Source organism: Haliotis asinina, chromosome 12 (genome assembly GCF_037392515.1).
Source record: "Haliotis asinina isolate JCU_RB_2024 chromosome 12, JCU_Hal_asi_v2, whole genome shotgun sequence".
Classification (NCBI taxonomy): Eukaryota; Metazoa; Mollusca; class Gastropoda; order Lepetellida; family Haliotidae; genus Haliotis; species Haliotis asinina.
The window spans coordinates 6,314,026-6,339,167 of record NC_090291.1 but is presented as its reverse complement, the minus strand read 5'-3'; the positions used below and the strand labels follow the sequence as shown (position 1 = coordinate 6,339,167).

General features: G+C 42.6%; 1 protein-coding gene across 1 annotated transcript; it reads left to right on the top strand.

Moving 5' to 3' along the window:
• Positions 1-1,617: 1,617 nt before the first annotated feature.
• LOC137258615 (uncharacterized) lies at positions 1,618-22,173 on the top strand. The gene is made up of 5 exons (XM_067796314.1): positions 1,618-1,856; positions 5,426-5,659; positions 6,123-6,260; positions 16,605-16,843; positions 21,152-22,173. The coding sequence occupies exons 1-5, from the start codon at positions 1,733-1,735 to the stop codon at positions 21,554-21,556; spliced, it is 1,140 nt and encodes a 379-aa protein (XP_067652415.1). The 5' UTR covers positions 1,618-1,732; the 3' UTR covers positions 21,557-22,173.
• Positions 22,174-25,142: the final 2,969 nt, after the last annotated feature.

Here is a 25,142-nt window from a genome sequence, read left to right as displayed (position 1 = left end):
CACAACCATCACTCACAACCACTATTCATAACCACGACCCTCAACCACCAATCACAAGCATCAATCACAACCATCACTCACAACCACTATTCATAACCACGACCCTCAACCACCAATCACAAGCATCAATCACAACCATCACTCACAACCACTATTCATAACCACAACCCACAAGCACCAATCACAAGCATCAATCACAACCATCACTCACAATCACTATTCATAACCACGACCCACAACCACCAATCTCAAGCATCAATCACAACCATCACTCACAACCACTATTCATAACCACGACCCACAACCACCAATCACAAGCATCAATCACAACCATCACTCACAATCACTATTCATAACCACGACCCACAACCACCAATCTCAAGCATCAATCACAACCATCACTCACAACCACTATTCATAACCACAACCCACAAGCACCAATCACAAGCATCAATCACAACCATCACTCACAACCACTATTCATAACCACAACCCACAAGCACCAATCACAAGCACCAACCACAACCATATACACGGCATCATACACCCGCATCGCTCACAAGCACAGTACGAGGCATCCCTCACACAAGCATTCCAGTACAATAAAGTCATTCCCTCTGTTTGGTACCTGTTAACCATTCACATGGCCAGGTACTAAAATCAATCTCCAAAGTTTGACCTAATACATAAATATGTATAGAACGAGATACGTGTCTACGAATTTAATACAGTAAGTGATATTCAACAATTTCTACAATCTATATACCTTTCTGTTCTTCTCTGTGATGAGAGAGTCACGGTGAAGCATATCCTGCTTGACTGTGTTGAATCTTCCATCATAAGGGATGAGCATTTTACTGTAAAAACCGTTAAGAATCTTTATAACACAGTCACAGCTCATTTATTTTTGTTTTTTGTTTTTTAAAGGAAATTGATTTTATTATTGAATTTTGAGTAATATGTTCTGTAGGTAGATTGTTTTAATGAGTGGTAGTTTAAATTAGTAACTAGAAATGTCAGCGGCTGTACCCTCAAAGGGGGTTGAAGTATTGTAAACTCATTGTCTTCCTGAGAGAGTACGTAAGTCCCAAAACTTTCAAGTCAATGTAAACTTACCAGGCTTTTTTAACGTAGTAGTTTCGTTGTTCTAATTTTGGCTAGCATTCTATACACTCGCCGCCGGCTGAAGGGATGGTATAAATCCAACCAGGGTTTGTGTAGGTAGCAAATGTACTGAAGTCCCTGTGGTCCCTAGTATGGTAATCTATTGCCTGTTTTTATAATGATATTAGCTTTAACTTTCCACGCTAATTTTAATGCTAACTGTGACATTCTAGTTGTTTTACTGTCCTTTGTGGACAGTTTTGTATAATACACATACATTCCATTTCAGTATTAAATGTTCTGAAATATTGTCGATTGTGACGTTAGATATTAACTCACTCACTCACTCTGTTCTTCTCAGATATTTTCCTGTAATATTGATATCGTCAACAACTGGAGTAGGCAGGCTTCACACCGAAGCACACATTCGGCGACCCGTTTCGTGGCGTATTCAGCAGTAATATGCACGGCTTCACAAAACCAGTCTGACTTGTAGAGATGGTAATTTTCAACAACAATAACAACAACATGCTACCCATACATTCGCTCCAGTGCCCGCCCCACCATGTTGTCAATGTGAAGTCGACGTGACACGAGGGGCCTCGCGCATCACATACACCCTTACATCATGCATGGCTGGTCGTCAGCTCCAGTACGTGACATACACAAGATGGCGCTGGATCTCCGTTCACTGTGTGTATGTATGTCGCTGTTATGTCACGTGTATACATCCGAGCCTGCCATTCCCCAAGGTACGTGTGTATATTTTGTCAATATTGTGTGGGCTGTTATTTTAGGGCAACACTGCACAACATGTGACAGCTAACTACATTGAATGAGGTACCTGTTTACATTGCTGGATTCTTACGTCACAACAAATCAGTGCTACGTTGAAATTCAGGTGATGCCATTAAAACTGGAATATATGGGTGTAGATGCCCTTTGCGAAGGGGGTAGTTTATGGTCGTGTATATTCCGAATCAACAACAGGTAGGCAGATCTACTCCCACCACCCCAAGTCTGCCCTGTGATACCAGGCCCCCCGTAGAACTCTTGAATGTCTGTTCAATAACGTTGTTCCTATGTAGGGTGGCGAGGTATAGCCCAACTGGTTGGTGATCCAGAACTAATTTGAACATGAGTGTGATGTGATCATAATTATTTTTTTTCATTCAGGCGGAGCTGGTCTCTACTTTCAAAACTGTCATAACTGTTCGCCTAGCGAATGAAGCCTATGATACACAGTCACTGACAAGATGACACATGAGATCAAATAAAGTAACTGACAAGATGATACAACAGTTCAAAAAAAGTCACTGACACAACCATAGATCGTATTGTAGTTAGCAGTGAATATTACGTAATATTCACAGCACCGTGAACTGATGGCGGAGCAAACCATTATATGATATTTCGTATTCATTAGCAGACATGGTAAGCATTTCACTGACGAGATGACACAACAGAGTGAGTGAGTTAAAATTTATCGTCACATCGGCAATATTAATTATAAAATACATATTAATTAATGGTACATTGTAACAACCTGTCAACAAAGGAGAGTAAAACTAACTAGAATATCACAGAGAAGAATGCAAAACTAGTAATTCGATCTGAAACAGTTTAACTATAAAGGATAATACAATGAAAACAATGGGCTATAGATTACCAACTACTGAAGATGGATCACCACGCTAAGGACTTACAGGACATTTGCTTCCTGCATGGACCCAAGCGTGATTTACATCATCCTTTCAGCTGTCAGCAATTTAGATATATCAAGACAAACATTAAAAATACACATATTCTACGATCAAACAAGGAAAGTTTCGAATTTACCTGTTACGTACTTTCTCAGGGGGACAATAATTTTACGGTACTTCAACTCCCCTTGAGGATACAGCCACTAACAAACTTAGTTATTAATTCAAATGACACAACAGATCAGACAAAGTCACTGACAGGGTGGCACAACAGATCAGACAAAGTCACTGACAAGATGACACAACAGGTCAGACAAAGTCACTGACATGATGACACAACAGGTCAGACAAAGTCACTGACAAGATGACACAACAGGTCAGGCAAAGTCATTGACAAGATGACACAACAGGTCAGACAAAGTCACTGACAAGATGACACAACAGGTCAGGCAAAGTCACTGACAAGATGACACAACAGGTCAGACAAAGTCACTGACAAGATGACACAACAGGTCAGGCAAAGTCACTGACAAGATGACACAACAGGTCAGACAAAGTCACTGACATGATGACAATTAGACAATTATCATGGAATAGGGCTTCCTGGAGAGACTAGGGTTTTCTGAATCTATAATTCAGAATGTCTGTTTGAAGACGCATATGAAAAGAGAGCACAAATCCTAACCAGCCACGCCCATTCCGCACTCTCTACACATAGCACGTTCGCTATCCTATGTTCAAGGGTACCATGACAATGTACCATGACAATGTATCATGACAATGTATCATGACAATGACAATGTACCATGACAATGTATCATGACAATGTACCATGACAATGTATCATGACAATGTATCATGACAATGTACCATGACAATGTATCATGACAATGTATCATGACAATGTACCATGACAATGTACCATGACAAACTTGTAAATATTACACGACTAACATCTAGATACACAGGTTGTCACTTCACGTTGATTGTCCTGGCCTGTCGGTATGGTCTGCAATGAAAGACATATACATAGAAGAGCAAAACATGTATCAATGGTCTAGTCTACAAAGAAAAATAAATTTGTCAGACGCGATGGCCTTAAGTGTGGTTTCTTGGGTAAGTTGTTGCCTCGCCTCGCTCCAGTAATGATTGATTCGAGGACACTGAAGACGCCTTTAGTGTAGTAACAAAGCAGTGTGCTTTTTCTCGTGCTGGGCGTCCCGACCGGTGGAGCACAACGTGACGTCATGTGCCGAGTCATGCTGGAGGCGACAGACGGTTACGGGTGATTTTCTCTTAAGCGCTAAATGATAATACTACAATATATTCAGAGTCAGGTAAATATGCAAGTCAATACACAGTCATCAATACGTTTGAAAAATCGTAGAATTAACCGTTCTGTCCAGTAAGCATACAAGTAATTATACGGGTACAACGTGGCTTGCAGTATTCGGTACAGATACAGATACAAGTACACCGACAATAAAGGTAATCATACAAAGACAGGTTCAAGTAACGGTATGAGCATAGGTACTTTAAACATGAAAATAAACACACAAGTAAAGGTACTCGTGAAGGTACATTAACATAAAGACAAAAATACAAATGTGGGTACAAATACAACCGTATGTAAAGATGCAGGTAAGCATAGAAGTAAAGCACAAATAAAGGCAAGAGTAAACATACAAATAATGGTAAAAGTAAAGCAGATAAATAATGGTTCAAGTAAACATAGATTAAATGTACATGTAAACACAGAAGTAAAGGTACAAGAAAACATTGAAGTAAAGGAATAAATAAGCATGCAAATAAAAAGGTACAAGTGAGCATACATGTAAACGTGCGAATAAAGATGCAAGTATACGTGCACGTATACACTTATATTTCACTTTGTGGGACTGAAATTACAATGAATATTCCCAAGGATTCCATCGAGTATTCAGCTACCAGGACGATCACATGTATGTCAACCACCCCACCTCCTGGACCCTCAACCCACCCCACCCCACCCCGGTGTTCAGACTGTTTGCCTGTAAATGATATCTAAAGACGCGTCGTTTCCTCAATTAAACCTGTCACGCAACTTCTTTCGAGACACATTTTTGTTTGTGAGATCATACTGAATAACTGAAATGGCTTACTATACAGAATGGTGCCGTTTATCTTCAACCTGTATACACAGATACAGGGAACTAGAGAACAATCCCTTTACACACCCAGACTGTTGTGGCAGGGAGATTGTTGAATGAGATTACGTCCAATGATCCACGTGAACCCTTTATATAAGTTTCCTCACTCGCTATAACGCAGTCAATCAGCAGACCTCTAAGACTTGTTATTCTATGCTGTTGTGTTGTGTTGCATGTCCGGGATCTTGCTGTAAATGTTTACATGATCATCTCATGCGTGCAAACATGCAAGTCCCATAGTTCGAATCCCATAGTTAGAGGCTCATGCTTATCGTGGCACTTGAGAATTATTAATCCAATCTGATCTTAACCTGGATTATCATAACAGAATATAAAATAAGAAAGCATTTAACATGTTAATTAGCTTCTGATTAAGAGATACGTGTTCTTATTTCTGTCTAAGACACACTGTGTTTTTTCTTACCTCAGTTGCCATGGATGAGAGATGTGGAAGAAGGTTGGTCGTGGAGGAACCGTTTGTGTTAGCACTGACCGAAAAACTCTACTACCAACCGTCAATGAATTGTGACCTGATTCTTCAAGCTAGGCCAGGACATCGGTTCATGCTACGCTTCATCCATCTACAGATTCACACAAATAGCATGATGAAACAATGTGAAGACTTTGTGGTCATAAATTACGGACAAAAAGTCCCTTATGCATGTGAGTTCATCTGTCAAACTTACAAAATTATATCGTGTTCCCAATTACATATGCGGGACATCCAAGTTCAGATGCAATCCTGCAGGAACTCAATTTCATTTACTATGGCACTAGACTGAGTGGGTGAGGTAGGGAGGGTCAGGAAGTCAATGTCAATGGAATATTGTTGACGTGCACATATGGTAGTAATAATGGTATTCATCATATCCGTGGCGACTGAATCATACTGCAAACAGGTTCCAGTGAAAATTTGGGTAATTAGCAATACCTTGTGTTTTCGGTTAACATTAAGCAGGAGTACCATGTAGGTAGCATAAAAGGACACAGGGCTAATCGTCATGATTGCCTTGATTTTAGCAAAGTCAGTTTGTTTAATGCGAGTATAAATAGCGTTTTCCTTTTAAAACAGACCAGAACAGACGTGTACTCTACGTATTTGTATTTGATAGATTTCTACTTTCAGCCGGCATACCGGTTATCTGCCGCACAAAGCCCGCTGAATCACTGGTCACCTCAAACACCACCGCTGTGATTCACTTCTACAGCAACGCATATGGTGAAGATCGTGGATTTCGACTTCTCGTAACACCCTTCCACACAGGTTAGTACACTCACTCATTCACTCACGAACAATCATCACTAGCAACAATCACTCAACACCATCACTTACAACAGTCACAAACAACCATTATTCACAACCATCATCCACATCCATCATTCACAACCATCACTCACAGTCGTCATTGACAACCACGAACAACAATTATCACTCACAACCATCACTGACAACCATCTCCTACAACCATAACTCACAACCACCACACACAACTATCACTCACAACCGTCACTGACAACCATCACACACAACTATCACTCACAACCGTCACTGACAACCATCACCTACAACCATAACTCACAACCACCACACACAACTATCACTCACAACCGTCACTGACAACCATCACACACAACTATCACTCACAACCACCACACACAACTATCACTCACAACCGTCACTGACAACCATCACACACAACTATCACTCACAACCATCACACACAACTATCACTCACAACCGTCACTGACAACCATCACCTACAACCATAACTCACAACCACCACACACAACTATCACTCACAACCGTCACTGACAACCATCACACACAACTATCACTCACAACCGTCACTGACAACCATCTCCTACAACCATCACTCACAACCACCACACACAACTATCACTCACAACTGTCACTGGCAACCATCTCCTACAACCATCACTCACAACCACCACACACAACTATCACTCACAACCGTCACTGACAACCATCACACACAACTATCACTCACAACCGTCATTGACAACCATCACTCACAACCATCACTCACAACCACCACTCACAACCGTCACTGACAACCATCACCTACAATCATAACTCACAACCACCACACACAACTATCACTCACAACCGTCACTGACAACCATCACACACAACTATCACTCACAACCGTCATTGACAACCATCACTCACAACCATCACTCACAACCACCACTCACAACCGTCACTGACAACCATCTCCTACAACCATAACTCACAACCACCACACACAACTATCACTCACAACCGTCACTGACAACCACCACACACAACTATCACTCACAACCACCACACACAACTATCACTCACACCAGTCACTGACAACCATCACCTACAACCATAACTCACAACCACCAAACACAACTATCACTCACAACCGTCACTGACAACCATCACACACAACTATCACTCACAACCACCACACACAACTATCACTCACAACCGTCACTGACAACCATCACCTACAACCATAACTCACAACCACCACACACAACTATCACTCACAACCACCACACACAACTATCACTCACAACCGTCACTGACAACCATCACACACAACTATCACTCACAACCACCAAACACAACCACCACACACAACTATCACTCACAACCACCACACACAACTATCACTCACAACCGTCACTATCAACCATCACACACAACTATCACTCACAACCATCACACACAACTATCACTCACAACCACCACACACAACTATCACTCACAACCGTCACTGACAACCATCACCTACAACCATAACTCACAACCACCACACACAACTATCACTCACAACCACCACACACAACTATCACTCACAACCGTCACTATCAACCATCACACACAACTATCACTCACAACCATCACACACAACTATCACTCACAACCACCACACACAACTATCACTCACAACCGTCACTGACAACCATCACCTACAACCATAACTCACAACCACCACACACAACTATCGCTCACAACCGTCACTGACAACCATCACCTACAACCATAACTCACAACCATCACACACAACTATCACTCACAACCATCACACACAACTATCACTCACAACCACCACACACAACTATCACTCACAACCGTCACTGACAACCATCACCTACAACCATAACTCACAACCACCACACACAACTATCACTCACAACCGTCACTGACAACCATCACCTACAACCATCACTCACAACCACCACACACAACTATCACTCACAACCGTCACTGACAACCATCACACACAACTATCACTCACAACCGTCATTGACAACCATCACTCACAACCATCACTCACAACCACCACTCACAACCGTCACTGACAACCATCACCTACAATCATAACTCACAACCACCACACACAACTATCACTCACAACCGTCACTGACAACCATCACACACAACTATCACTCACAACCGTCATTGACAACCATCACTCACAACCATCACTCACAACCACCACTCACAACCGTCACTGACAACCATCACCTACAATCATAACTCACAACCACCACACACAACTATCACTCACAACCGTCACTGACAACCATCACACACAACTATCACTCACAACCGTCATTGACAACCATCACTCACAACCATCACTCACAACCACCACTCACAACCGTCACTGACAACCATCTCCTACAACCATAACTCACAACCACCACACACAACTATCACTCACAACCGTCACTGACAACCACCACACACAACTATCACTCACAACCACCACACACAACTATCACTCACACCAGTCACTGACAACCATCACCTACAACCATAACTCACAACCACCAAACACAACTATCACTCACAACCGTCACTGACAACCATCACACACAACTATCACTCACAACCACCACACACAACTATCACTCACAACCGTCACTGACAACCATCACCTACAACCATAACTCACAACCACCACACACAACTATCACTCACAACCACCAAACACAACTATCACTCACAACCGTCACTGACAACCACCACACACAACTATCACTCACAACCACCACACACAACTATCACTCACAACCGTCACTGACAACCATCACCTACAATCATAACTCACAACCACCACACACAACTATCACTCACAACCGTCACTGACAACCATCACCTACAACCATAACTCACAACCACCACACACAACTATCACTCACAACCACCACACACAACTATCACTCACAACCGTCACTATCAACCATCACACACAACTATCACTCACAACCATCACACACAACTATCACTCACAACCACCACACACAACTATCACTCACAACCGTCACTGACAACCATCACCTACAACCATCACTCACAACCACCACACACAACTATCGCTCACAACCGTCACTGACAACCATCACCTACAACCATAACTCACAACCATCACACACAACTATCACTCACAACCATCACACACAACTATCACTCACAACCACCACACACAACTATCACTCACAACCGTCACTGACAACCATCACCTACAACCATAACTCACAACCACCACACACAACTATCACTCACAACCGTCACTGACAACCATCACCTACAACCATCACTCACAACCACCACACACAACTATCACTCACAACCGTCACTGACAACCATCACCTACAACCATAACTCACAACTACCACACACGACTATCACTCACAACCGTCACTGACAACCATCACACACAACTATCACTCACAACCACCACACACAACTATCACTCACAACCGTCACTGACAACCATCACCTACAACCATAACTCACAACCACCACACACAACTATCACTCACAACCGTCACTGACAACCATCTCCTACAACCATAACTCACAACCACCACACACAACTATCACTCACAACCACCACACACAACTATCACTCACAACCGTCACTGACAACCATCACCTACAACCATAACTCACAACTACCACACACAACTATCACTCACAACCGTCACTGACAACCATCACACACAACTATCACTCACAACCACCACACACAACTATCACTCACAACCGTCACTGACAACCATCACCTACAACCATAACTCACAACCACCACACACAACTATCACTCACAACCGTCACTGACAACCATCACACACAACTATCACTCACAACCACCACACACAACTATCACTCACAACCGTCACTGACAACCATCACCTACAACCATAACTCACAACCACCACACACAACTATCACTCACAACCGTCACTGACAACCATCACCTACAACCATAACTCACAACCACCACACACAACTATCACTCACAACCGTCACTGACAACCATCACCTACAACCATAACTCACAACCGTCACTGACAACCATCACCTACAACCGTCACTGACAACCATCACCTACAACCATAACTCACAACCACCACACACAACTATCACTCACAACCGTCACTGACAACCATCACCTACAACCATAACTCACAACCACCACTCACAACTATCACTCACAACCGTCACTGACAACCATCACCTACAACCATAACTCACAACCACCACACACAACTATCACTCACAACCACCACACACAACTATCACTCACAACCGTCACTGACAACCATCACACACAACTATCACTCACAACCACCAAACACAACTATCACTCACAACCGTCACTGACAACCACCACACACAACTATCACTCACAACCACCACACACAACTATCACTCACAACCGTCACTGACAACCATCACCTACAATCATAACTCACAACCACCACACACAACTATCACTCACAACCCTCACTGACAACCATCACCTACAACCATAACTCACAACCACCACACACAACTATCACTCACAACCACCACACACAACTATCACTCACAACCGTCACTGACAACCATCACACACAACTATCACTCACAACCACCACACACAACTATCACTCACAACCGTCACTGACAACCATCACCTACAACCATAACTCACAACCACCACACACAACTATCGCTCACAACCGTCACTGACAACCATCACCTACAACCATAACTCACAACCATCACACACAACTATCACTCACAACCATCACACACAACTATCACTCACAACCACCACACACAACTATCACTCACAACCGTCACTGACAACCATCACCTACAACCATAACTCACAACCACCACACACAACTATCACTCACAACCGTCACTGACAACCATCACCTACAACCATCACTCACAACCACCACACACAACTATCACTAACAACCGTCACTGACAACCATCACCTACAACCATAACTCACAACTACCACACACAACTATCACTCACAACCGTCACTGACAACCATCACACACAACTGTCACTCACAACCACCACACACAACTATCACTCACAACCGTCACTCACAACCATCACCTACAACCATAACTCACAACCACCACACACAACTATCACTCACAACCGTCACTGACAACCATCTCCTACAAACATAACTCACAACCACCACACACAACTATCACTCACAACCACCACACACAACTATCACTCACAACCGTCACTGACAACCATCACCTACAACCATAACTCACAACTACCACACACAACTATCACTCACAACCGTCACTGACAACCATCACACACAACTATCACTCACAACCACCACACACAACTATCACTCACAACCGTCACTGACAACCATCACCTACAACCATAACTCACAACCACCACACACAACTATCACTCACAACCGTCACTGACAACCATCACACACAACTATCACTCACAACCACCACACACAACTATCACTCACAACCGTCACTGACAACCATCACCTACAACCATAACTCACAACCACCACACACAACTATCACTCACAACCGTCACTGACAACCATCACCTACAACCATAACTCACAACCACCACACACAACTATCACTCACAACCGTCACTGACAACCATCACCTACAACCATAACTCACAACCACCACACACAACTATCACTCACAACCGTCACTGACAACCATCACCTACAACCATAACTCACAACCACCACACACAACTATCACTCACAACCGTCACTGACAACCATCACCTACAACCATAACTCACAACCACCACACACAACTATCACTCACAACCGTCACTGACAACCATCACCTACAACCATAACTCACAACCACCACACACAACTATCACTCACAACCGTCACTGACAACCATCACCTACAACCATAACTCACAACCACCACTCACAACTATCACTCACAACCGTCACTGACAACCATCACCTACAACCATAACTCACAACCACCACACAGAACCATCACTCACAACCGTCACTGACAACCATCACCTACAACCATAACTCACAACCACCACACACAACTATCACTCACAACCGTCACTGACAACCATCACCTACAACCATAACTCACAACCACCACACACAACTATCACTCACAACCGTCACTGACAACCACAACTCACAACCACCACACACAACTATCACTCACAACCGTCACTGACAACCATCACTGACAACCATCACCTACAACCATAACTCACAACCACCACACACAACTATCACTCACAACCGTCACTGACAACCATCACCTACAACCATAACTCACAACCACCACACACAACTATCACTCACAACCGTCACTGACAACCATCACCTACAACCATAACTCACAACACCACACACAACCATCACTCACAACCGTCACTGACAACCATCACCTACAACCATAACTCACAACCACCACACACAACTATCACTCACAACCGTCACTGACAACCATAACTCACAACCACCACACACAACTATCACTCAAAAACCGTCACTGACAACCATCACTGACAACCATAACTCACAACCACCACACACAACTATCACTCACAACCGTCACTGACAACCATAACTCACAACCACCACACACAACTATCACTCACAACCGTCACTGACAACCATCACCTACAACCATAACTCACAACCACCACACACAACTATCACTCACAACCGTCACTAACAACCATCACCTACAACCATAACTCACAACCACCACACACAACTATCACTCACAACAGTCACTGACAACCATCACCTACAACCATAACTCACAACCACCACACACAACTATCACTCACAACCGTCACTGACAACCATCTCCTACAACCAAAACTCACAACCACCACACACAACTATCACTCACAACCGTCACTGACAACCATCACCTACAACCATAACTCACAACCACCACACACAACTATCACTCACAACCGTCACTGACAACCATCACCTACAACCATAACTCACAACCACCACACACAACTATCACTCACAACCGTCACTGACAACCATCTCCTACAACCATAACTCACAACCACCACACACAACTATCACTCACAACCGTCACTGACAACCATCTCCTACAACCATAACTCACAACCACCACACACAACTATCACTCACAACCGTCACTGACAACCATCACCTACAACCATAACTCACAACCACCACACACAACTATCACTCACAACCGTCACTGACAACCATCTCCTACAACCATAACTCACAACCACCACACACAACTATCACTCACAACCGTCACTGACAACCATCACCTACAACCATAACTCACAACCACCACACACAACTATCACTCACAACCGTCACTGAAAACCATTACCTACAACCATAACTCACAACCACCACACACAACTATCACTCACAACCGTCACTGACAACCATCTCCTACAACCAAAACTCACAACCACCACACACAACTATCACTCACAACCGTCACTGACAACCATCACCTACAACCATAACTCACAACCACCACACACAACTATCACTCACAACCGTCACTGACAACCATCACCTACAACCATAACTCACAACCACCACACACAACTATCACTCACAACCGTCACTGACAACCATCACCTACAACCATAACTCACAACCACCACACACAACTATCACTCACAACCGTCACTGACAACCATCACCTACAACCATAACTCACAACCACCACACACAACTATCACTCACAACCGTCACTGACAACCATCACCTACAACCATAACTCACAACCACCACACACAACTATCACTCACAACCGTCACTGACAACCATCACCTACAACCATAACTCACAACCACCACACACAACTATCACTCACAACCGTCACTGACAACCATCACCTACAACCATAACTCACAACCACCACACACAACTATCACTCACAACCGTCACTGACAACCATCACCTACAACCATAACTCACAACCACCACACACAACTATCACTCACAACCGTCACTGACAACCATCACCTACAACCATAACTCACAACCACCACACACAACTATCACTCACAACCGTCACTGACAACAATAACTCACAACCACCACACACAACTATCACTCACAACCGTCACTGACAACCATCACTGACAACCATCACCTACAACCATAACTCACAACCACCACACACAACTATCACTCACAACCGTCACTGACAACCATCACCTACAACCATAACTCACAACCACCACACACAACTATCACTCACAACCGTCACTGACAACCATCACCTACAACCATAACTCACAACCACCACACACAACTATCACTCACAACCGTCACTGACAACCATAACTCACAACCACCACACACAACTATCACTCACAACCGTCACTGACAACCATCACTGACAACCATAACTCACAACCACCACACACAACTATCACTCACAACCGTCACTGACAACCATAACTCACAACCACCACACACAACTATCACTCACAACCGTCACTGACAACCATCACCTACAACCATAACTCACAACCACCACACACAACTATCACTCACAACCGTCACTGACAACCATCACCTACAACCATAACTCACAACCACCACACACAACTATCACTCACAACCGTCACTGACAACCATCACCTACAACCATAACTCACAACCACCACACACAACTATCACTCACAACCGTTACTGACAACCATCTCCTACAACCAAAACTCACAACCACCACACACAACTATCACTCACAACCGTCACTGACAACCATCACCTACAACCATAACTCACAACCACCACACACAACTATCACTCACAACCGTCACTGACAACCATCACCTACAACCATAACTCACAACCACCACACACAACTATCACTCACAACCGTCACTGACAACCATCTCCTACAACCATAACTCACAACCACCACACACAACTATCACTCACAACCGTCACTGACAACCATCTCCTACAACCATAACTCACAACCACCACACACAACTATCACTCACAACCGTCACTGACAACCATCACCTACAACCATAACTCACAACCACCACACACAACTATCACTCACAACCGTCACTGACAACCATCACCTACAACCATAACTCACAACCACCACACACAACTATCACTCACAACCGTCACTGACAACCATCACCTACAACCATAACTCACAACCACCACACACAACTATCACTCACAACCGTCACTGACAACCATCACCTACAACCATAACTCACAACCACCACACACAACTATCACTCACAACCGTCACTGACAACCATCTCCTACAACCAAAACTCACAACCACCACACACAACTATCACTCACAACCGTCACTGACAACCATCACCTACAACCATAACTCACAACCACCACACACAACTATCACTCACAACCGTCACTGACAACCATCACCTACAACCATAACTCACAACCACCACACACAACTATCACTCACAACCGTCACTGACAACCATCACCTACAACCATAACTCACAACCACCACACACAACTATCACTCACAACCGTCACTGACAACCATCACCTACAACCATAACTCACAACCACCACACACAACTATCACTCACAACCGTCACTGACAACCATCACTGACAACCATAACTCACAACCACCACACACAACTATCACTCACAACCGTTACTGACAACCATCACCTACAACCATAACTCACAACCACCACACACAACTATCACTCACAACCGTCACTCACAACCGTCACTGACAACCATCACCTACAACCATAACTCACAACCACCACACACAACCATCACTCACAACCGTCACTGACAACCATCACCTACAACCATAACTCACAACCACCACACACAACTATCACTCACAACCGTCACTGACAACCACCACACACAACTATCACTCACACCAGTCACAAAGAACTATTATTCATTACTATCACTCACAACCATCACTCACAATCAAAATTACACTATTAAAAAAAATAAATACATCCGAAGAGACAATGTGTATCTCAGTTATGCATAGAATCCAATCAGAACGTGATTTTAAAATCACACATCACATGTGTATAGGAAAGGAAAATCCACATGTTAATATCCTGGAACTTAATCTACAATTGAAATTACTTCACTTTTCCAAAATTTCACTAAATGGCACACTCACAAAGTACCATTATTCCGTTCCAATATTCCTTCAATTGGACATATCTATCACAATTACAGTTTGTTTACTGACAGTACATATATTCTGAATTAACACGTCTTCACTTTCCTCTGTGTTGATCAGGACGTTGCTATAGTGGCGAGTTCAGGTGTAAAAACGGCAGGTGTATCGACAGCAGCATGCACTGCAACACCTACAACAACTGCGGGGATAATAGCGACTACTGCGACATTTCCGACGTGAATTACAGCTCGACCATCTACATGGCTGCGGCTATCATCCTGTGTCTGATTCTGTTGGTTGTCATCGTCTCCATGTGCTGTTGCTGCGCCACATCGTCCCGGAAACGCCGCAGAAGACGGGTAGAGACTTTAGGTTCTTCCATATCCTTGCTCTGGGTGGCTGACAGCATCGAGCAACTATATCGCTATGTCTAATGGGTGTAGAGCTGTGTCGTATAGAGTGTCCGAATGCTATGTTGGAGTTCTCGAATCATGTTTGTATTTACTGATTAGCCAAAGCCATACACGTGGATTCATCAAGTCGTAAATATGTGAGACCTACCTCACTTGAATTTTTTCTGAAAACCCGTCCACAGACTTACTTAGACTTAGACTTATGGTTATATACTCTTCAAAAAGAAGTAAGGGAACCAAAACTTTGAAGTCTGGTAATAAGGAAGACCCATTGAGGAACGTTACAATGACATTCATCTTGCGTATGCAGCACCATTTCAAGTCATCACCACACGCAAGCACAATGCATGGAGAGCACGTGCATAACGTGAGAGCCTCCTACATGTGCGTGTGGTGTCATTATGAATCTTGACATTTTTCAGGAAGGTCGATAAATCACTGTAAACCATTTTTCTGATACTTTTCTTATGTACAAGGTCAGGGTTTCCAATGCCAAATCACACACTAGTGACTGAAAATTGTAATTTTTGAAAGGAAAACAACCATTCGTCACCCCTCGCCCCTTTCCGTGACCTCCACGAAGACTCGTACCCGTGTCGATATTTGTTTGTGTGTGTGAAAATACCACAAACCAGTCAGAACTAATCCATGCTTTGATAAAATAATCCATATTGAAAGTAAAAAGAACGTAGCTAACGGCCAGGATAATGCCATGGGCGGTGAAAGATGCGCAAGTCTTTTCTTCTTTGTTTTCCTTTTAGTTAATATTTATTCATGTTTGTATAGCAGCGATTTGCGGACATGTTTTGGAGATAGATTCTACGAGCGCTTCCCACACCTTAGTCATCTTTATAACATATAACCATGAGTTGCACAGAAATATTTTTATATATCTCACCAACTTTTAACTCGATCCCTGTGCTTGCATTTCACATCATTTGGCATATTTTAGTTCTTCGGTCCTTCATGTTTTAAGCGTGTTCATCATAAATCCCCCGTGGGATTTGGCAGCAAGCTAGGTTACATGCAAGTTCACATAACAGGTTGGACCGGCGTACATTGATTTATATTGCTCTCCACAAATTCCTCACTTCGAGATGTATGTTAAAGTAATTTTTGAGTATTTTGAGTATATAAATTTGAGTATTTCTCTTATCATGTCTAAACGTTATTTTGATTGACTATTCAGGATGAAAAAAACAAATGAGCGATTCGTAAGCCGTGTTTGGGAATTACAGTGAAGAGCTGGTAATAATTATATAAGAATCTGTATTCAGCAAATCATCTTTATTATTTAACAGTTTAAAATCTATACAAAAATTAAATCAGGAATTTCAGAGTGCCTCTGTAATGTTTAGCAGAGCTGGAATTGAATTGTTCCAGTTTAAAGGAGTTGTGAGATTCATCCGTCAATATGAATCCTTTCCACGGGGTACGAGTCGCTATTCGGCTTGTCCCGGAGTAACAAGAGTTGGTAACGAAAGGGAAACAGTGTATGGCTGTGATACTGAAGCTGGATCACTCATTTCTATCATGGGATGTGAATGTGCAGTCTGATAGAGGGCATATGAGACAGACTCCACACAGTGCTGAAGACAAGGTGGTGTTCACAAGGTGTGATATGTCTAACATTCAGCCAGATTTTCTTATGTCGGAGGCAGACAGGGCGATGATAACAGAATTGATTGTCAAGTTGGATTCTTCTGTTAAGGAACGATGTGATGTCAACTCTGCATATGATATCTTCACAGACTATCTTGTAAACACTATGCACTCCCAGCTACCGACCAAGCGAGTGGAGTACAATACTAGTGGAAGAAACGGAGACATCGCAGCAAGCAGCTGTGGACTCCCAGTCTGGACCAGCTCTGGAAGAATATGTGTCAGGCGGAGAGGAACTGCACTAGGCGCCGAGGAGCCATCAAGCATGTGTTGAAAGCAGTCTACGTTCAGAAAAGAAAAAATCTGGACAGACAAGTGCAAAAGGCTAAGCGATCCCATACACAGAGAGTAATTGAAGATCTGGACAGTTTATGTAAGTCAAGCAAACGGGACTTCTGGGGAGAGATCGGTAGAGTAGTGGTGGCATGGGAACGCAGGAAAGGTATACCAATGGAAGTACAGTCGGAAGATGGATCAGTAAGTTCAGAGCGCAGTGAAGTTTTGGAGACGTGGAAGAAGGCATATTCCAACCTGTTGAATGCTAATATTGACGAGGGAGACGATTCGCCACTCGTGAATAATGAAGTTGGGGATGCAGATCTGAACAGTGACATTAGTATGGAGGAAATTAGAGCAGCCTTAAGTCAAGCAAAGAATTGAAAAGCATGAGGTGTGGACAATATACCCGTGGAAGTCCTCAAAAAAGAAAATGCAGAACTCATTTTGCACAAACTTTTTAACTTATGTTTTAAATCAGGGATCATCTCATATATGGTGTAAGGTTATAATAAATCCAGTTGCGAAGTCATCCACATGTAACCTTGAAGACCCATTATCGTACAGAGGGATCACTTTAGCATGAGCTTCATACAAGTTCTACTGTGGAGTGTTGAATTCCAGACTTACTAAATTCAGTGAAGAGCGTGAATTGATCAGTGACCTACAAAACGGGTTAAGACAGGGCAGATCAACAACGGACCACATCTCCAGTCTAACTTCCATCATAGAAATACGAAAAGGCATGAAGAAATCGACGTTTGTAGCATTTATTGACTATAGTACGGCCTACGATTGTATTGATGGGAATCTTTTATGGAGAAAGCTTCTCGATCAAGAAGTCAGAGCTATTCACTCATTATACAAGAATGTCCAGTGTGCTGTGCGTATAAATGGTGCTTATACCCCCTGGTCAAGTGTGGTTTGAAACAAGGGTGTCTACTCTCCCCACTTTTATTTAATATATTCATAAATGACCTTTTAAGTACAGTTGCCTCTCTTGATCTCGGTGTGTCTGTTAATGACTCAAAAATCGGAAAAATGGCCTATGCAGATGATATAATCCTTTTGGCAGAATCAGAATTGAATGAAATGTTGAAGTGCAACCAGTCAGTATTCATGCATCACTGCGGTAGAAAACAGGGCCAAACGTTTCTTCCTTGGACTGAGAAAATTTGCTCCAAATGAAGCGGTTGCAGGCGACATGGGTTGGACCCCGCCCATCGTAAGACAGTGGTGTTCTGTCAGTAGACACTATATGCGACTAAGGAATATGGACAGTGGTCGTACGACACACCAGATCTGGCCCTGGTCCCAGCAGTGGGATGTAAGACGGAAACGTAACTGGACTTACAAAGTTCAACACAAGTTCAGCGACCTCGGTCTCGGCCACTTTATACATCACAGATACTGTCCCCGACACGTGGTGAGAAGTGTAGTGAGGGAAGGGAACAACCTGAGATTGTACGCCCGCTTCAAGGACTCTTACGTCACAGAACCTTACGTCACAGCACAGATCCCCAGATCACATAGGAGTGCATTAGCCAGGTTCAGAAGCGGAGTTGCGCCTCGAAGAGTAGAAACCGGCCGATACACAAGTACACCACTCGAGGAAAGAACATGATCTATTTGTACAGATGAAGTCGAAGACGAATGTGATGGCCTTTTAAGATGTATACTATGTGATGATATTAGACGTGAGCTAATGGAACGCTGTGATGCACTAGACAACTTCCCTCAACGCCAGGATGCAGAGCGTGCTAGTTTTATACTTTCAGATCCTGTGATATTTCCTACAGTTGCCAAAACCTGCGCTCATATTTTAAAGCGTAGAAAATCATTCTTTTATCACTCTTAATGTTTTAGAAACTTTTATATATTTATTGTACATATATATTTCTTATTCCGTCTATTCATTTAATGTCTTCTTATGTTTTATAATGATCGTCTCTCATAACTCTGTACAGAGTGGCTCATTACCTTTTAAACACGTGTCTTTTTCCAATGTATCTGTATGCATTTTACTATAATGAGGTGAGACTCAAATAAACTGGCTGGCTGGCTGGCTGGCATATTCCCACCTACAATCACAAAACAAAATGTGTGTGTACGTGTGCGCGCGTGTGTGTGTGTAACAGTGAGTGACTGTGTGTGCGTGCGTGAGTTCGTGCTTACGTGTATTTAGTTAAGTTTGTGTGTATATGTTTGATATGAGTGTGTATGAGTGCGCGAGTGATTCGTCATACGAGCTGTGTTGATATGAACCTTACACTTGCATTACCATCTTGTCATTGTTGTTTACATTCGTCATTTCAGAGGAGTCGGTTAGCAAGACGTTCCCGACAACAGGCTCAGGAGCGGTGCGAAGCCTATGATAACCCCGTAGGAGTATTCACCCTCAATGATCTCCCCCCGTACGTAGACATTCCCTCGTACCCACCCCCGGCTTACTCCACGTTACCTCGGAGACACACTCAGTCTGAGAGTAGCGGCACCCCAGTTGAAGCAACTTCTGGTGGGACTGTAGTCCCTGTAGACGAAGGAACATACACATCTCTAGATATACCGGCGGAGGAGACTAGCACACATGTAAACACACCTGAGGAGGGGACCGGTGTACGTGCGTCAATACCTAGTGCTCAAGGAGACAAACCTGAGGATGGTACACCTGGACACACATCTGACAGGGATATACCTAAATGTACACCCGGATATACCTGATTTACACCTGGGGATAAACCTCATTATAAATCAAAGACTTCTCAATGAGACATCGAAATGAAAAGATACAGTGCAATCATAATGTTTTCACCTGTTTTAGTGATCTGTATTTAACAAGATGAATTCCCATTTTATTAATCAGCTTGTTATTAACAATATAACAATTTTAAGCTACTTAGTGCCAACTACAATAATTATTTAACTTTTAATAAGTGCAATGCTTTCACACACCATACCCTTAAAGTATACACACACATACACACATGCATACAAAGACACTAGATTACACACACACAGACACTAGATTACACAAACACATGCACACATGCATACAAAGAAACTAGATTACTAAATACATACATACATACATACATACATACATACATACACACATACACACATACACACATACACACATACATACATACATACATACATACATACATACACACATACATACATACATACATACATACATACATACACGCATACACGCATACATACATACATACATACATACATACATACATACATACATACATACATACATACATACGATACGTGTTTGTATGAACTATTTATGTTGTAAATAAAGGGTTGCTGTTATTTATATAATAGACACTTCGTTATTTTTTTATATCAGGGTATGGTGTATCTTTCCCTATGAACATTCCCAACCCTGTCGCCTGCGTCTATCTTCAAAACACAGCTGCTTTGGTGTTAGGTTAATGCACGCCTTCACTTCCAAATGTCACCATGTATTGTCACAAAAGCAAGAATTCTCCCATGTGTTGATTCTTTTTTAATTTGGGGTCTACTCAGTTAACGAAAAGTACACAACGTTTAAATTACAATATTATCTAACTAACCCAATAAACTGTCAGTTCACGGATACATTACGCTTGAGTTATGGAAAAGTGATGTTTTGAAATGGAAGCCAGTATTTAACCATCACACTGTTGATGAAACCCGTTATACGTTTCACGCTGTGGTACCAGGGTGGTGAAGAATCTTGACGTAGACGTATGTCATGAAATCGGGTTATTGCTACAGAAAACGAACGAGTAATTCTCATAAATGCAGCCGTAGACGAAACAGTGTAACCCAGTGATGAGCTCGTGCCTCATGATAGTCTGTAAATGAGTTATGAAAGACCTATTCTGCGGTAATTCAAACAGACCATATCACGGCACTATAGCTGAAGCATATATGCCGAGGTGGACGTCTGTTCAACTGAATGATTTAACTGGGAAATCACAAGCACCTTACCAAACTGTGGCACGGCATTTGGTGTGTCCAGAAAGAACATCTCTGCTTTATGGACACGATTCGACACTACTGAAAGTGTTAATGGACCGTCGCCGCTCAAAAAATTATACACATGGGAAAGTCATCTTCGAAATCGAACCAAAACAGTTACACCCACAGCGACACACACCCTTGACCACGCAGAATTAATTCGAAACTGGTTGATGGAGACAGACAAAAGACCTGCGCAACGTAATATACTGCGCACAACGTCCACGCGTTATCTAGGCCACCATGTTTGTCACCGCTGTGTTACTCTCAATCCCGTGTTCATGGTTCAGGTGGTTTCTAGGCCGTACTGTTTCGGACATATCTAATGTTATCCCCTTCCCATAGCCTTTTGTTCTTTCGTTGCGTGTATCAGATCTACTGGTTTGTTATTTAACTCTAAAAGTCAGTGTCGAGTTGTTTGTCCTAGTTCCGGTGTTTCCGGTTGATGTAAGGGTAGACTCAAGGTGGTATACTGCCAAGACGAGCACCAGTCTGGTATAAGAATACTGAAACATACGTGATCATAATTATCTTGAATTCGAACCCATGTTTCTACACATTAACGTGCTCACATAGTTGTGACAACATTATTATACTCCTACTATACTGTAGCTGTTTCAGGGCAGTTTTGTTTATTTGTCCTCCCGACTTTAATAAAAAAGGCACCGCCTATTGACAGGTGGACCTCGATATGATCATATTACTCACTGTGTGTTGGTTATTGTTAAAGGTATATATTTCATAAAAAAGCAGATAGTTTGGGTGAGTTTAATATGTCTTTAACCTATATTGAGAAACCCGATACACTCAGTGAACTAATGATACCAATTGTTACCTCAACAACCATTGTTCTTAAATCATGGCGATGGTCATTACACAGCTGTGTAGGGTCGTGCTCACCTTACATTTGTGTATCAATGGGAGAGTGAGAGAGAACGGTTCGACACTGCTTTTATCGACATTCCAGCAATATCAGCATGAAGTGCAGCAGCGCACAGTCCATTGATTATTACAACCACGTTTTGTCCCATAAAATTATGTTCGTCGTTCATGGCAGGAAACTGATAACATAATCCTAATGATAACCCCCTCTTGTTTGCAGAGGGAACGCTGTTAAACACAGATTTTATCAACACGCCAGCACTGTCACAGTAGAGGATACCAAAGATTTGCTTCAACTATAGCTAGGGCTGTGTATTCACATATTTTGTATTGTAACATAATACGACTGAGGTACCTGCATTGCGACATATTGGGAATATTCGCGTTGACAGTAAGTGACACTAATTGTACATGTCGGTCCTATATTCATAATTTCTATAAAACCCTACATATACATGTTATGGGTCTGATAACAGCAATCTAAAAAATAAATTAGATTGCATAGTCATGGATTCAATATTCTTTTGTATACAAATTTTGAATTACATATACGTTGTGCCGTTTTGTCATTGAATGACACAAGAAAATGAAAGTGTGTAGCTTTGGAAAAAAATATAAAAATCACAAAAACATCATACATGTTCTTTCCCAAAGTATACGGGTCCTCAAAAAAAATATTGCAATCCGTGTAGAGTCGTGCGATATACAGGTAATACCGTGCAATCTACCTATTGTAAACATGAGAGTATTCAGACTATCCAAACCCCAGCAGATCTCCTTTGTCTGATTCGGTCTTTGTTCAGACTGGAAATATCATGTTAAAGCATCACAAATGACCCAGACTTTAGTCTGTCATATTAAAGCTGATGTTAATGTTTGTCACGTTAAAGACAGCCTGACACAGACGCATATGACGCATATGACGCATAATCTATTGCAGCCACCTGTCTTGTATACAAAAGGGGTTTACGTTGACATCGCAGTGCAGATGAGTCATAGGGAACTAATCTCTTCTGATACTCTATTTAACGGTATCAAATCGCAACAACAACCTCTGATTGCAATTGACCATTGTTTCATCATTTTATTATAATCTGATCTATGCGTCTTTAACAATGCTTTGGTATTTTTCCATACAAGCAATATTAAACACATGTGGCATGACGTTTCGTACACGCATCTAAACATGACTGACACCTGAGGATTGAGTGTATTCTCGGGGACACCAGAGTGAGTGACATGTAACGCTGCTTTTAGCAATATGCCAGTAATATCATGGCAGGGAACAAAAGAAATGGGTTTCATACATTTTTGTCTATGTTGGGAATCGAACCCTGGTGCTAGGCGTGACGAGAGAACGCCGAGGCTACCCTACAGCCCCCGGGCACACCGAAAAGATAGAAAT

Coding starts and splice junctions, on each gene's coding strand:
- LOC137258615 (XM_067796314.1), top strand. CDS start 1,733: ATGCATGGCTGGTCGTCAGCTCCAGTACGTGACATACACAAGATGGCG. Junction 5,660..6,122: donor ACAAAAAGTCCCTTATGCAT/GTGAGTTCATCT, acceptor TTCTACTTTCAG/CCGGCATACCGGTTATCTGC. Junction 6,261..16,604: donor CGTAACACCCTTCCACACAG/GTTAGTACACTC, acceptor TGTGTTGATCAG/GACGTTGCTATAGTGGCGAG.